The sequence below is a fragment of the Musca domestica genome, unplaced genomic scaffold (assembly GCF_030504385.1).
Source record: "Musca domestica strain aabys unplaced genomic scaffold, Musca_domestica.polishedcontigs.V.1.1 12, whole genome shotgun sequence".
In the NCBI taxonomy this organism is placed as follows: domain Eukaryota; kingdom Metazoa; phylum Arthropoda; class Insecta; order Diptera; family Muscidae; genus Musca; species Musca domestica.
The window spans coordinates 1,231,195-1,244,775 of NW_026712155.1; the positions used below are offsets into that span (position 1 = coordinate 1,231,195).

Here is a 13,581-nt window from a genome sequence, read left to right on the forward strand (position 1 = left end):
TGACATTTTAGGATTATTCCACCAGATTAAATCTATAGTATAGTAGGACAATACAATTTTATCCCAATATTGTGCAATGTGTTGGCCATTAACAGCGAAAGTATGCATATATTTTGCAACCGAATTTGAAATAATTTGAAATTATTGTATTAATTATTCAGAACAATACACACATACATACGCATATTCCTACAAAATTTATAATTTTGAGATAAAGCAATTGTCCCTCTATCTTGTATTCAATTATCCATCCTTTTATAACGATCCCTCTTGTTCCTCATGCTCAAATTCCTAGCGTTCCTTCATTTCTGGATCATTCTTACGTAGGTACCAATCTAGTTTTCCCTTATTCTCATTTCTACTTGGTCCTAACAAATATAAAAGCGATCCAAACCGGACAAATGGAAGAAAGGAATGGTCGATAAAAATTAGCATCAAAATGAAATCCTCAGAACGAGTTGTGAAGCATAATGGCCGACTGGTCTGACCAGACAACAGAGCCGAATAATACTCCGGCTCCGGCTTTCTCATCGACTCAGTAGACTTTGCTTTTTCGTGTGTCAATCGACGCCGCTGCGATAATTTTAGTATTTTTTTTACAGTCTTTGTGAAATAAAAATAAATTGTGGCAAATCTAAACAAATCTAAGGATATCTTTAACTAATATTTGTAAAATCCTTTCTAAAAGTGTATTTTCAAGAATAGCATAAATTGTTTCATGAAAAGTGCATGTAAATGTGAAGAAATAGAAGTCAAGAAAGGAAACGACATTGCGTGAAAAAAAAAAAAACAAAACTACATACAATCATCGATTAGACAGAAGAAGTCTTCGAATTAATTTTCATTCGATCAAATTGAATCCAATTAGCATCCCCGAAATCCTGTTACTCCTTGAGAGGCAAAACCAGGAGAATAATCTTTGTGGCTTCAGAAATACAATAGTCGAAAAGGAACAGGTGTGATTGCAACAAATTAAATGCGCTGCGACTATGATGCCACCATAATCATTTCATTGAACAACTGAAACGACGTACTAAACGTGTTATCTGCAACTTTCAGCTTGTGTCCATACAAGAGGGGCAATACATTGACATTTTTTTTCAAACTTATTGGATAAACATATTAAAGGAAGTAAAAGGTAAGCCTGAAAAGTCATATCCCTGGTTTGGGTGTCTTTCGTCCGAGGATATTATTTTCATGTAAAAGACCACCACCCCTAACGCATGAACGAGAGGAAGGGCGGACGAGCCGATCATGCTTGGCTGGCCTTGTTAGCTTGGTGTAAAGAGTATGATTTCTGTTTTGTGAAAAGTGTAAAAATCTACGATGCAATTTTTGCATTTTAGACAACATAAAACATAATCCGAGTGTTGATTTTGATTATTAATTAATACCAATAGATAAAACCAAAAGCTAAGTTTTTGTTTAGAGTATCGTATGGTAAGACATTGAGCCAATACTGTTAGATGAAATTTTGCGGATGAAGTGAGATGAGGATCGACCCGTTTCGAATCGAATATATTAATAATGTGGCCAATTTCCCGCATTCAATATAGAAAAAATCGATCACAATGAACTCGAATGTGATTAAATCGAAGATTTTGATAGATACCATATGAATTGGAATGGTAGGGTATGGCTCCAGATATTTCTATTACAATCTAAAAGGCACATATGTACACAGATTCATTCCGATCGTAATTTCTTCGATATCGAATGTGAGAATTTTGCCCCAGGTCATGTTTGCATCACTGATTACAATGATAAATATAACAATCCACATTTGATTGGGGAATTCATTCTTTCCGATTTATAAACGGCCAACGTTCCTATATTACATTTTGTTTGATGCCTATTTAACTTTGAATCCATTTGGAACCATCTCCACAATTCACTAGATACTCAAGCGTTATATATACAGGCCGAACCTTACAGGTCCACTGATGTCATTAGAAGATATTCTATTGGACCTCAACCTATACCCCAAGGTGCTGGCGGCTAGCTACTCGAGTTTCTTTTTTCTGCTGTACAACACATCACAGATATCTGTGACTTGCCTTTATGATACAAACATTATTATGGCCTTTATGATGTGTTATTGTTGTTGTAACATTAAAATATGCGCCGTGTTGATTTTTATTGATATGGTTCATCTTCAAAAGCCTGTATCACACGCTGGGCAGACGCACATTTTCAATAATTCGCGACTAATATTAATGAAAACGGCTTTACTATCCTGAACATAGTTGGGTCAAAGCCTCCCTGATTTGTCTACTCAGTCGACGTTCTTCAGCTGCAATGGATGCGGTAGACACCGAGGACGATACTCATACTGTGAATGTTAATAGCATCCTTGACTTCATGAGTCTGCATGGTACTCAGACCAATTTAAAATGGTTCTTGATCTAGAAGGTCTGTCTTAAACTCCCACGGCAACGCCCAAGCAGGTACTGCAATGAAAGCATGTGGTTACGGTGACGTACGGGACGAACCTTCGTTTCCAATTCTAGATGATCCACTGGTGTCATGGGAAGGCACCCCGTTGCACTAGTATTCGCAGAACACACTGGGGTCGCATAGCTAAGAACATGCAATGAAGAAGGAAACCGTTCAGAAAGATATAAGTTATATCCGTAAAACATGCTGACACGATGGTTACGTCTGGTGAACTGTAGCTTTTTTCCCTGGTGTGAGGGGCTCCTGTTGAAGCGGAATGGGTTTCATATACCGACAATCTCGTTCGTCGTTGTTGGCACTCTGATGATGACCAAAATTATAGCTATTAATAATAATATTCTTATTAATATCTTTATTATTATAGCTATTATTATTACTAGTTTAATATTGATATGCAGCTAGGTATTATTGTTTTTATGTCAGTTAAGAGTCACGTACTTAGACAGTACAAAAATTCAGGAGAAATAATTTCTGTTTTTTTTTTTTTTTGGTTTGGTGGACTTGGTTTTATACCGTTGAAAAATACGAACTCTTTTAAACGTTTTGTTTAAGTTGTTTTTGCACACTGATGCCAACATGTATATCATATGTAATATGTCTTCACACTACTATATGCAAAGTTTCATCTAATACACACAAAAGCTTCATTTTCACTACTTGTGTACCGAGTTATAATTTCAGTTCAATTGTAAGCAGAGAGTTTGGAATGTTTGCAGGTTTTCGACTATCGCAAGATTCATATAACTGTATAAAACATAGGAAAATTATAAAACGTCTTAAACTTCTAAGATATTGAAATCCCAAATGGTTGATAAACCTTTAGATCGTTTTTTTAGTTGACCTATTGACTTGATCTGCTTTGTGATAGAGTATTTATTATTGCGGTTGACATCGATGATTACATCAGGGATTTTAGGTAGTTTACCCTCAATTCAATATATTAAACGTGTATTTCCACGTCACTCCGCAGAAATCTCGTGACTCACAACTCTATAATAGAAGGCCACTTTTTCAAATATTACTGCTGTCCCACCCGCAGTCGCAACAACTGTAATTGCTTAAAGTAAAGCGATCCTATCCGGTACTCAGCACGTTAGCGAAAAACGTACTCTTCCTGCATCAATAAATAGTGTTTTTTACGTTCTAGCGTCAGAACTAAAGGCTGACTTTGAATGAGATGTTCCTTCATTTATTATTATTATTTATTAATCGATTTTGTAACAAAAAATGCCACAAAGACCGTATATAACTACTACATAGCTTCTTAAAACCTGAGTTACACCAATTAAAAAAATAAAAATTAATAAATGTACAATGACTTGATATATCCGTGCGTACATACGTACTACTACTATACAGATTATTTATATATTGGCTCCCCAGCCAAAAAATAATAATATAAGGTTTTAGGTGTTTAATATCCATCTTATCAATAACTCCCGATTAGACAGCAATAAATTAAGTTAAACAGCGGTGATATAGAATAAATTAGATTGCAAGATGCTGAAGCAGTTTTAATCGAAGAACATTATTTGAGTGTGAAAAAACTCTTAATTCATAGGGTAATGTGTTCCAACATCAAACGATCTTCCATAATCATTTCTACAGATCCTAATTATAATAATTGTAGGGTTTCTTGTTAAGTGAGAAAAAGTGAAACACATATTCAAAGAAACTGGCTTTCCACTGCCTATATATTATAAAAGGATCCGAGATTACGACAGGTAATTAGGTCACTGGATGAACAGCCGACAAACCGTTTGACATATTTGGATATATGTTCTCTTCCACGGATATTATAGACAAACCGAACTACAGAATTTACGATTCTATACAAGTGGATGAGGTGAATACCAGTAGCACCGGACACTACCTCAATACCATATAAAATTGTAGACATTAATGGAGCATGCGGCAACACTTCCTTTATATAGCAGGGTAAATATAGGGTTTCCTCCTTCCAAAAGGAGGAAAATGTCATCTGCGAAATGATAAGTTTAGCATGACTCGGGGTCAGTGCCATCCTTAAGGTCATTTACATACAAAATAAATAAAAGTGGACTTAATTCCGACCGCTGCGGAATACCACTATAGCTCAAAACAGTATCTGACTGACAACCGTTCAGAGCAACAAACGATTTGATTGATGCAAAAAGTTATTTTTTTAACATCCACATTTTTTTTAAGGGAAAAGTCCCGGAGTAATACTGCAGCGTCTTACTTGATGTTGATTTTTCTAAATACATATTTTGGGAGAACTATTGCAGCTGGTGGGCCTTTTTTTACAATCTCTCGTTATTTCTTCGAAGCCGCTCCATATTGTTTCCAATTAAGGAATTATGGGATATGCTAACCTTTTTATAGTATTGTAAGTCAATTATAATACCTTTAATAGCTACATAAGTAATACTAGAAAATTAGCAACTTGCTCCATACAAGTCAAAACACCATCTAATTTTGTAAAACGACCAATGTCGAAACTAACAGAACTACATTCTGCTGCCAAAATTCTCCAAATTCAACAGCCCCGAGTTGTTAATCTAACGATGTACTCTTTGGCACAGCTGAAGAGAAAAGTGATCCTCGTTCGGATTGTCTTGGCCAGATACATTCAGTGTCACTTTGTCTAAATTTCACCTCATCACTATCATCACCGCCAACATGAAACTTTTGAACGTTGTAAAAACAACATACGCTATCCGCAGACAAACGCGAGCGAAATTCACATTGGCCGTTTTGCGTCTAGACGGAGGAAATTCTTTTCATTTTTTATTTTCACTCATATGTTTGTAGTAAATGTGTATTTAGAATATATAGTACGTACGTACATACATACATATATTTATATATATTTTTTATTATATGTTTTAGTTTGTTTTTGTTTTTTACTTTCTTTGCTTTTTATTTTTATTTAAGTTTTCTAAATTTTATTTTTGTCGCGTGTGATGTGTTTGCTTTTCTTCTTGCCGCCGTCTGCATTCTCTTCGCTGTTTATCGGTCGGCAGCATTCACAAAAGTCCATTGAAATAGTCAAATTTTATCGGTCAACGGCAATGAATGAATTGGGAGGAGTGAATGCCTATGCGTTCAGTAGTTTTGACACCATGCATTGTTTCCTTTGGGCTATTTCCTTTGATCCGATCAGCTGTTACATTTTGGAGTCTTTAAAATATTAAAATATATTGTTAATACAACAGCTGATAAGAACGTTTAATATGCATGTGGCTGCTATAAGTCTTAGAAATTATTTGCTATCTGGAGACTGTCATCTTCGCTGTCCTCACTGTTGCTACAAATTGGTTGGTGGTGTCACATTATTTGCAAGCCATTATTACGGTATATTTGGAAACAAAAAAAAAATGGGACCTATCATAATGGAATTTGTGCAAATAACCAGCATAGAGCAAATAATTAAATTTTAAACACTTTAGAAATTTGACGTACTTGCCACATTCAATTTAGTTATACGATCAAAAGAGTATGTGCATCGTTTCTCAATCAAAGTCTTCGAATTTTTATGTTGTTATTTTTTATGTTTTTACGCTGTTGAAATTTTCTTCAAAATGCTTTTAACTCGAAAACAGGAGCATTTTTTCAAAAATTATTGTTCAAGTGTTGCTGTTCACACGAGTTTGAAGCATTTTAAAAATAGATTTTTAAGAAAATTTCAGTGGTGTAAATCTAGTTTAAGAAGGTATTATCTTCAGTATGTCCAGTGCACCCGGTGTGTTCAAGATGGGCCGTGCAGTGTTTAGTCATGTCCGTCTTTCGGTTTCAAAAATGGTCTCCTATGAATAATGTTTTTGAAGTTTATATTTGAGCTATTTTGAATTTAAATATATATTGTGGAATGTTTATATTCCTCCCATGGCTATGAGTGTTATTCCTTAGTCGAATTTAACCTGGTTTTATTTGAGATAAATAAATTCTCTTTTCAGTTTTTTTCAACGCTTAAGGATTCATCGGTGAGAGGTACAGTTAACCCTCATCGTCAAGCAAGTACGTTCTGAAAGCTTCATCACGAATTACTTACCATTCGCAACATCGAGGAGGTCGACAGTGGTCGCAAAAGCCGGTGGCAACAAAGGGACAGTACCGGCAATTGCCACAGGATCTACCTCAACAGGACTGCTAGGCTCAACTTTTGTTCAAACGCTGAGCAGCCCATTTGTTGGTTCCAATCAAAACAGCAATAGCAAAAGCAGCAGTCGTGAGTCCTTGGATAAACAATTGCCGCAATATTGCTCCGCCAAGTCAGCAAATAATACCCAGCAAGCACCTGGAAAAGTAGTCATGTCAGAAATCGGTGCGATTCCAACCGCCAATGAAGCCGGAGGAACACACTCCAACGCCACAATAGTCAAAGAGGGCTGGTTACAGAAACGCGGGGAACACATCAAAACTTGGCGCTCTCGTTATTTCATACTGCGATCGGATGGCACTCTCCATGGTTGGCGGAACAAGCCGAATGAGAATGCTCCGCCCGAAAGGCCCCTAAATGATTTTACAATTAAGGGCTGTCAAATCATGACAGTAGATCGCCCTAGGCCCTACACGTTCATCATACGCGGGTTGCAGTGGACTTCTGTCGTAGAACGCACTTTTTCCGTTGATACTGAAAGGGAAAGGCAGGAATGGACCGACGCCATAAGGTAAATCCCCAAACAAAAGATATTATATATGTTTTAAATGGAATCTTCCTATGTCATAACTATAGAACTGTGGCCAGTAGCTTGAGTGAATTGGGCGAAACCGCCATGAGCACTACAAACAGCACAGATATGACCGATGTCGATATGGCTTCCATAGCGGAGGATGAGTTATGTGAAAAGTTCTCTGTTCAGGGTACGTCTACACGCAGCAGTGGCGGAGTTAAGAAAGTGGTACGTAAATACAAACCGAAATAGTTACAGGATTACAGCACTAGACCACGTTTGTCTCTTTCAGACTCTGGAGAACTTTGAATTTTTAAAGGTGTTGGGAAAAGGCACATATGGCAAGGTGATATTGTGTCGTGAGAAGGCAACTGCCAAACTGTATGCCATCAAGATTTTGAAGAAGGAGGTGATCATCCAAAAAGATGAAGTCGCTCACACAATTACAGAAAGCCGAGTTTTGCAAACAACAAATCATCCATTCTTAATAGTATGTATTGACGACTTGTCTATGGTAACGTTGCTAAAAATTGCTTTACATTCTAGTCCCTCAAATATTCCTTCCAAACGAATGATCGCCTTTGCTTTGTAATGCAATACGTAAATGGCGGTGAACTCTTCTTTCATTTGAGTCGCAAACGTGTTTTCAGTGAGGAACGTACCCGTTTCTATGGGGCTGAAATCATATCAGCCCTGGGATATCTGCATTCACAGAGCATCATTTATCGCGACTTGAAGCTGGAAAATCTGTTGTTGGACAAAGATGGCCACATTAAAATTGCAGACTTTGGCCTTTGCAAGGAGGACATAACCTACGGTCGCACTACAAGGACTTTCTGCGGCACGCCGGAATATTTGGCGCCAGAAGTATTAGAAGACAACGATTACGGCCGTGCAGTGGATTGGTGGGGTACTGGTGTTGTTATGTACGAGATGGTAAGTATCCAAATTATGCATAGCCTACCGCCCGTACTTATCTAACTAAACTGAATTTTGTAGATGTGTGGACGTCTTCCTTTCTATAATCGTGATCACGATGTCCTCTTCACACTAATTCTTGTTGAAGAGGTCAAGTTTCCACGTACAATATCGGATGAAGCCAAAAGTCTGCTGGCCGGTCTATTGGCAAAAGATCCCAAAAAACGTTTGGGTGGCGGTCCAGGTGATGTCAAAGAAATCGAAGTACATCCGTTCTTTGATAGCATTAACTGGACTGATTTGGTGCAAAAGAAGGTAAGCCGTATTTATTGTGGTAAAGACATATCACATGATGATTCGACATTTTAGATCGAGCCTCCTTTCAAACCACAAGTAACATCGGACACAGACACACGCTATTTCGATACAGAGTTCACTGGCGAGAGTGTCGAATTGACACCACCAGATCCCACAGGTCCCTTGGGTTCGATAGCCGAAGAACCTCACTTCCCACAGGTACGTTGTGTGCATTTTTATATCAGAAGTTGTTTGTGTGATCCTACGTGAATGCCTTACGTTTTCCATTTCTTCTCGCCCACAGTTCAGTTATCAGGATATGGCCTCCACATTAGGTACTTCATCACACATTAGCAATTCGTTGGCATCGATGCAATAGAAAAGAGTGCAAAGCATTTGTTTATAACATTACACATATTGCCTATGCCAGCAACAACAATATAAGCCGTGTTCATGTTTATTATATCGCGAAATGTTACTATCGTTCACCTATATGTTCGTCATAAGCGTATGCGCGATCTTATCCTAATAAACACTAATGACAAAAAAAAATACAACAAAACAAACAAAACGCAAGAGAAAAAACATAACACAAAAGGACACACTATCTACAGCCACCACTACCACAATCAATAGCATCATAAACAAGAATAATCAGTGTAAAGCTAACGTATAATCCCTGTTACCCCAAAAACATAGGTTTAAATGCTTATAATTTTCTATCCGAGTATAATTTATTCATTGATTGCTTTACATACTTAGAATTTTGTCTTATTCGAGAAAGAATGGTCAAACGAAAACACTTCAAATCAAGTTTTCCTCTACAGTTGCAAGATGCATGCACTGGCACACTTTACCACAAAATAAATATGTATGTAATAATAATAATAAGTTCAAATGCAAACGGCTCTGGAGAGCTTATTTTATAACAATTCAATTCCACGCAGCAAATCACTTTTTGTAGCATATTTAGATGTGAGTGTGTAAGGTTCGTTATCACCAGCAACAATATTCGTTCTTACCACTCCACTCATTTTTAAGGCGTATATGGGGTTGAGAAAATCTCATTTAAGATTATGTACGGCACACACACATAGGAGTGTGCGGCGTAGAATGCTGACGAATGGATGTTTGCAGGGAAGGTAGCGTTGCCTTGGGGATTTTTTTGAGACTAAATGTTTTGCTTTCGATCCGAATAGAAATCCAACTAAGTTAACAACGAAAATCAGTTCCACATGAAAATTTACATAAAACTGTTATATTAACAGTTGCCAGATATCATTTATAACAATTCAATACACATGCGCACCATAGAACAGAACCTAATAAAGCCCATTGCACACACATCCATATAGAAGTAAAAGTAGATGTAAGCTCGGTTTACTACACAAAAACAAAAGCAAACAATGAAAACCATAAAAAGACTCAGAATATCGAAAGCAAAACTTCTCTAAGACACAATCACATCCCGTCATCATCATCATCACCAGCCAGCCAGCCAGCTATGCTACCTACCGTATATGTGACACTGTGTAGTGGTACCAACAGATAGACATACTAACAGGCCGACCGACAGAAGGACGTGTGATGTTTTCTTCTTTAATAATATTCATAATTCGTAATAATTGAATAACAACCTAAAAAATAGAATTTAATTTTGTAAACACATTTGTAGGGTCTTTATAGCGAAAATGTATCTAAAACAAAAACAAAATCATTGAAATAGTTTAATAACAAAAGCAAACAAGCATATAAGTACATACATACATACAACTACGATACAAAATAGTTTAATAATAGAGAAAATACTTTTTTTTAACCTAATACATAATGAAAACGCCAACCAGTACTACAAACAACAAGAAAAACACCATTTATCGTCGACCTTATAAATCCCTATCCATATATTAAGTGTAGTCATGCTTTTGGTAATAAGAACATATTTTATTATTTCGTAACGGTCAATACCCAGAAACTACTACTCTCCCATCCCACACCTTTCCCCCAAAATGAATGTATGCTGAAATAATAAAGATTCGAAGAAAAAAAATACACCACAAAACCTATGTGAACCTTTTACTTTTTTTTTCATTAAGTATTCATTCATAAATAAAACTGTTTCCTTTCTACTTTTTGTAATTTTTATCACTAAAATCGAAAACACAAAATTCAATCGTCTTTACCTAACGAGAACACAAATCAATCTATCTACTACAGCAGAATGAAATCGTATTTCGAAACTTAACTTGATTGATATAACATTTTTTGAGAAATAAGCAGAAATATGTATTTAATAAATAAAGAAACAAAAAAAAAAAAAAAAAAAACAGTAATAACATTAAAATTAAAGAAGCAAACAAAAAATATATATGTAGATAACCATTTATCTATGTAATAATTTATACATATACTTTATATACATACTATATAAGACAAAAATAATTAAAAACGAACAATAAAAATTAAAAAAAAAACTCTGGCTTGCTTTTCTTTTTCTGTTTGTCGATCTGAAACGCAGAGATAAAAGTTTGACAATTAAGTTGAATTTAGAGCAACCTGTTTTTGAGTTATGATCGTGTACAGAAAATATACACATACATAGAAATACAACAAGCAACTAAAACGAGAGCTCGGCATGGAAATTCTGCTTCTAGGAGCGCTCCGCTCGAATTCGATTGAGTTTACTCTGATTAAAAATTATGGTTATCGGAACTTATATCTTGCAATAAATCTAGAAAACCGTTTGAGTGCCAACATCACGACCATATGGAGTTAAAACTATGAAAATATCTCAAGTAGAATAGGTTAGTTCAAGTCTTAAGTAAGGTCGGACAAAAAATTAAGTTTTGACCATAAACTTAAAAGTTTTTAAACAATTGGGATCATGGCTTATATAAGTTCAGTATCAGCTTATATAAGCAGAAAGCCCATTCGACAACTAAGTTCGCATTCAAAAGCATAAAAGTTTTTAAACAATTGGGATCATGGCTTATATAAGTTCAGTATCAGCACATATAAGCAGAAAGCCCATTCGACAACTAAGTTCGCATTCAAAAGCATAACTGTTATTTCAAATTATTCGAATCCCAATAGTGTTTTTTGTCAATCTGTTGTCAAAAGTAGGCTTCTTGTCCGTCGTTGGGGAAGATTCTGCTAAATAAAACTTGATGTTACATTTTCATATCGTTGAGAAAAATACAAACACGAACATATCTAAATTTGACATGATAAGTCATTGGAATAAAAAAAGAATTGGTTGATAGCTATGGCCTGCCCATCTTGTGTTCTTTGTACTATGTGACATATTATATGCAACTCGATTATTACAGAATTATGCTCTGTTCCAGAACTGAAAGAATGGTAACGTCTTTAATACCATAACCGATTTTCATTCTGTAATATCGAAGAAAATTCCAAAACTAGTAGATTCTTGCAGGTACTGGAACATTGTATTAGTAAATAAAAATACTTAGAAAATATTACATTTCTACACAACGGATCCAATCGTTTTCCATTCGTTCTCTGTTATGCGACTACCTTTTTTTTAATTAATTGCAGTACTTGTGGGATTACAAAAAATAATATATATTTATTGTATATACTTCACATGACAATAAATTAAAGATTTGAAGGCGTCACAGCATGTTGTCCTAAAGTAGCATTCCCTTGGCGACTTCGGCTGCCTTTTCTGGTCCGGCTAGGACTTCAGCTATTTTGAGACCAAAATCAAAAGCAGTTCCTGGACCACGACTAGTGATTAGGTTTCCGTCCTGTATAACTTTCTGATCATCAATATACCTGTAAATATGTTTAAAGTATTGGCATGACAAAATCAAAAGGAATTCAAACGAATCGACTACTTGTAATGGGATTCCAATTGTGACTTGAAAGATGGATATGACGTTAACGATTTCCCCTTTCCAATATCAAAAGCTGCCAGAGCCGTCGGAGCGGCGCAAATGGCCGCAACAATCCTATTTTCTTTTTCCTGTTGTTTCAAAATCTCGCCAACCATCGCAGAGGCAGCCAAGGCCTTGGATCCACCCAAACCACCTGGTAAAATTACAACATCGAATTTAGTTGCCTTGACACTTTCCAAAGAAGTATCTGGCACAATAACGACGTCCCTGGAACACTTCACCGGCTCGCTGCCAGCCAAACCAGCAACTGTGACAGCTATCTGCAATTATGGAAAATAAGCTCTGTCATTTGTCTGACCGGCAAATGTTCATAAATGTCAAATGTAGGTCGTCCAAAAGTCGCAAATGTCACCAAACTCCAATTCTTAAAATATCGCAGAGTACTACGCATTGAAGAATTTTCTAGAAATAATGTCAGACGAACTTACTCCTGCTCTTCGCAAGGTGTCAGCTGCAATAACAAATTCCATTTCCTCGGCCCCATTGGCCAAAATAACCAAAGCTGTCTTCGACATTACCGAGCGAGTATGTTGTTGCACAATTGAATTGGTACCACGTAGAAGTGTTGCCCAAGTCCTTCCGAGCATCCAAGGGGATCCGATAGTTCCGGAACTAGGTAGCTTATAATAATATTATATATGTGTAAGTATATTTGCTCGTTTTTTGATTCTGTTTTATAGCTGGTTCCTTTATTCCCTTTTGTTTTTCCTTTTCCTTACCTATAAATGCCTGAAATTATGCAACGATTTTATGATGTTAAAGTATGGTACACACTACCGATCAAGAATATTAGCTAGCTGTTTACTTTGTTTCGAGCAAAGTTAATTTTATGAATGATTTGACTTTTAAAAAAAATTTATATCTGATCTTAATAACTCATCTGCTAGAACCACCAAAAGTCGGACAGCTCAAGTAATAAAAAAGGCATAAAACTACATTCTATGATATGATCTGTGTTATAGCGGGTTTGTATTCAAAATATTTACCGGTGCTAACCTTTATAATGGACCAATAACAATAAATTTTCCTATAGTCAAAGTTGTTGTGATTGGCCAATTATCAGGGATAACCCTTATATATATTTCGAATGTAAACGTACATATATGCTCTGTTCCAGAACCTGCAATATTTTCGACATACTTTAGAAAAAAGGGCCTTTGTAGTATTATTGTCGTTCTGGAACACAGAAATAATTATCAAAGTTTTGCATAGTATGAGCATTTTTGATTGAAAATAATATACAGCTCTGTAATTTCTATCATTTACATTGTAGATATAGAAAAAAGTTTGCCATCTCAATTTTTTATATACAATGGATATATGAACATACATTT

At 36.0% G+C, this 13,581-nt stretch overlaps 2 protein-coding genes across 3 annotated transcripts; one reads left to right on the top strand and one right to left on the bottom strand.

The window, feature by feature from the left end:
• The first annotated feature begins 6,165 nt into the window (after positions 1–6,165).
• On the top strand, positions 6,166–10,389 carry LOC101899191 (RAC serine/threonine-protein kinase). Its single transcript, XM_059132296.1, has 8 exons — positions 6,166–6,216; positions 6,430–7,109; positions 7,175–7,340; positions 7,405–7,602; positions 7,659–8,048; positions 8,112–8,345; positions 8,400–8,546; positions 8,632–10,389. Exons 1-8 carry the CDS (start codon positions 6,166–6,168, stop codon positions 8,704–8,706), a joined length of 1,941 nt encoding a protein of 646 aa, XP_058988279.1. The 3' UTR covers positions 8,707–10,389.
• Positions 10,390–11,888: 1,499 nt separating this feature from the next.
• On the bottom strand, positions 11,889–12,918 carry LOC101899019 (protein dj-1beta). Of its 2 annotated transcripts, none has more exons than XM_059118028.1 (3): positions 12,766–12,918; positions 12,188–12,507; positions 11,889–12,125 (listed from the first exon to the last, which is right to left on the bottom strand). In XM_059118028.1, the coding sequence occupies exons 1-3, from the start codon at positions 12,832–12,834 to the stop codon at positions 11,978–11,980; spliced, it is 537 nt and encodes a 178-aa protein (XP_058974011.1). In that variant the 5' UTR covers positions 12,835–12,918; the 3' UTR covers positions 11,889–11,977. The 2 variants fall into 2 exon arrangements, with proteins under 2 accessions (XP_058974011.1, XP_005186506.2); XM_005186449.4 differs by having other exon boundaries at positions 12,676–12,902.
• Between the last annotated feature and the right edge of the window lie 663 nt (positions 12,919–13,581).

Excerpts from the sequence above, each read along its gene's own strand:
- LOC101899019 (XM_005186449.4), bottom strand. The coding sequence starts at position 12,834 with ATGCTCGGAAGGACTTGGGCAACACTTCTACGTGGTACCAATTCAATT. Across the intron at positions 12,508-12,675 it reads ACACCTTGCGAAGAGCAGGA|ATAGCTGTCACAGTTGCTGG; the intron begins GTAAGTTCGTCT and ends CCATAATTGCAG. Across the intron at positions 12,126-12,187 it reads CAATTGGAATCCCATTACAA|GTATATTGATGATCAGAAAG; the intron begins GTAGTCGATTCG and ends ACATATTTACAG.
- LOC101899191 (XM_059132296.1), top strand. The coding sequence starts at position 6,166 with ATGTCCAGTGCACCCGGTGTGTTCAAGATGGGCCGTGCAGTGTTTAGT. Across the intron at positions 7,603-7,658 it reads CAAATCATCCATTCTTAATA|TCCCTCAAATATTCCTTCCA; the intron begins GTATGTATTGAC and ends TTTACATTCTAG. Across the intron at positions 8,049-8,111 it reads GTGTTGTTATGTACGAGATG|ATGTGTGGACGTCTTCCTTT; the intron begins GTAAGTATCCAA and ends TGAATTTTGTAG.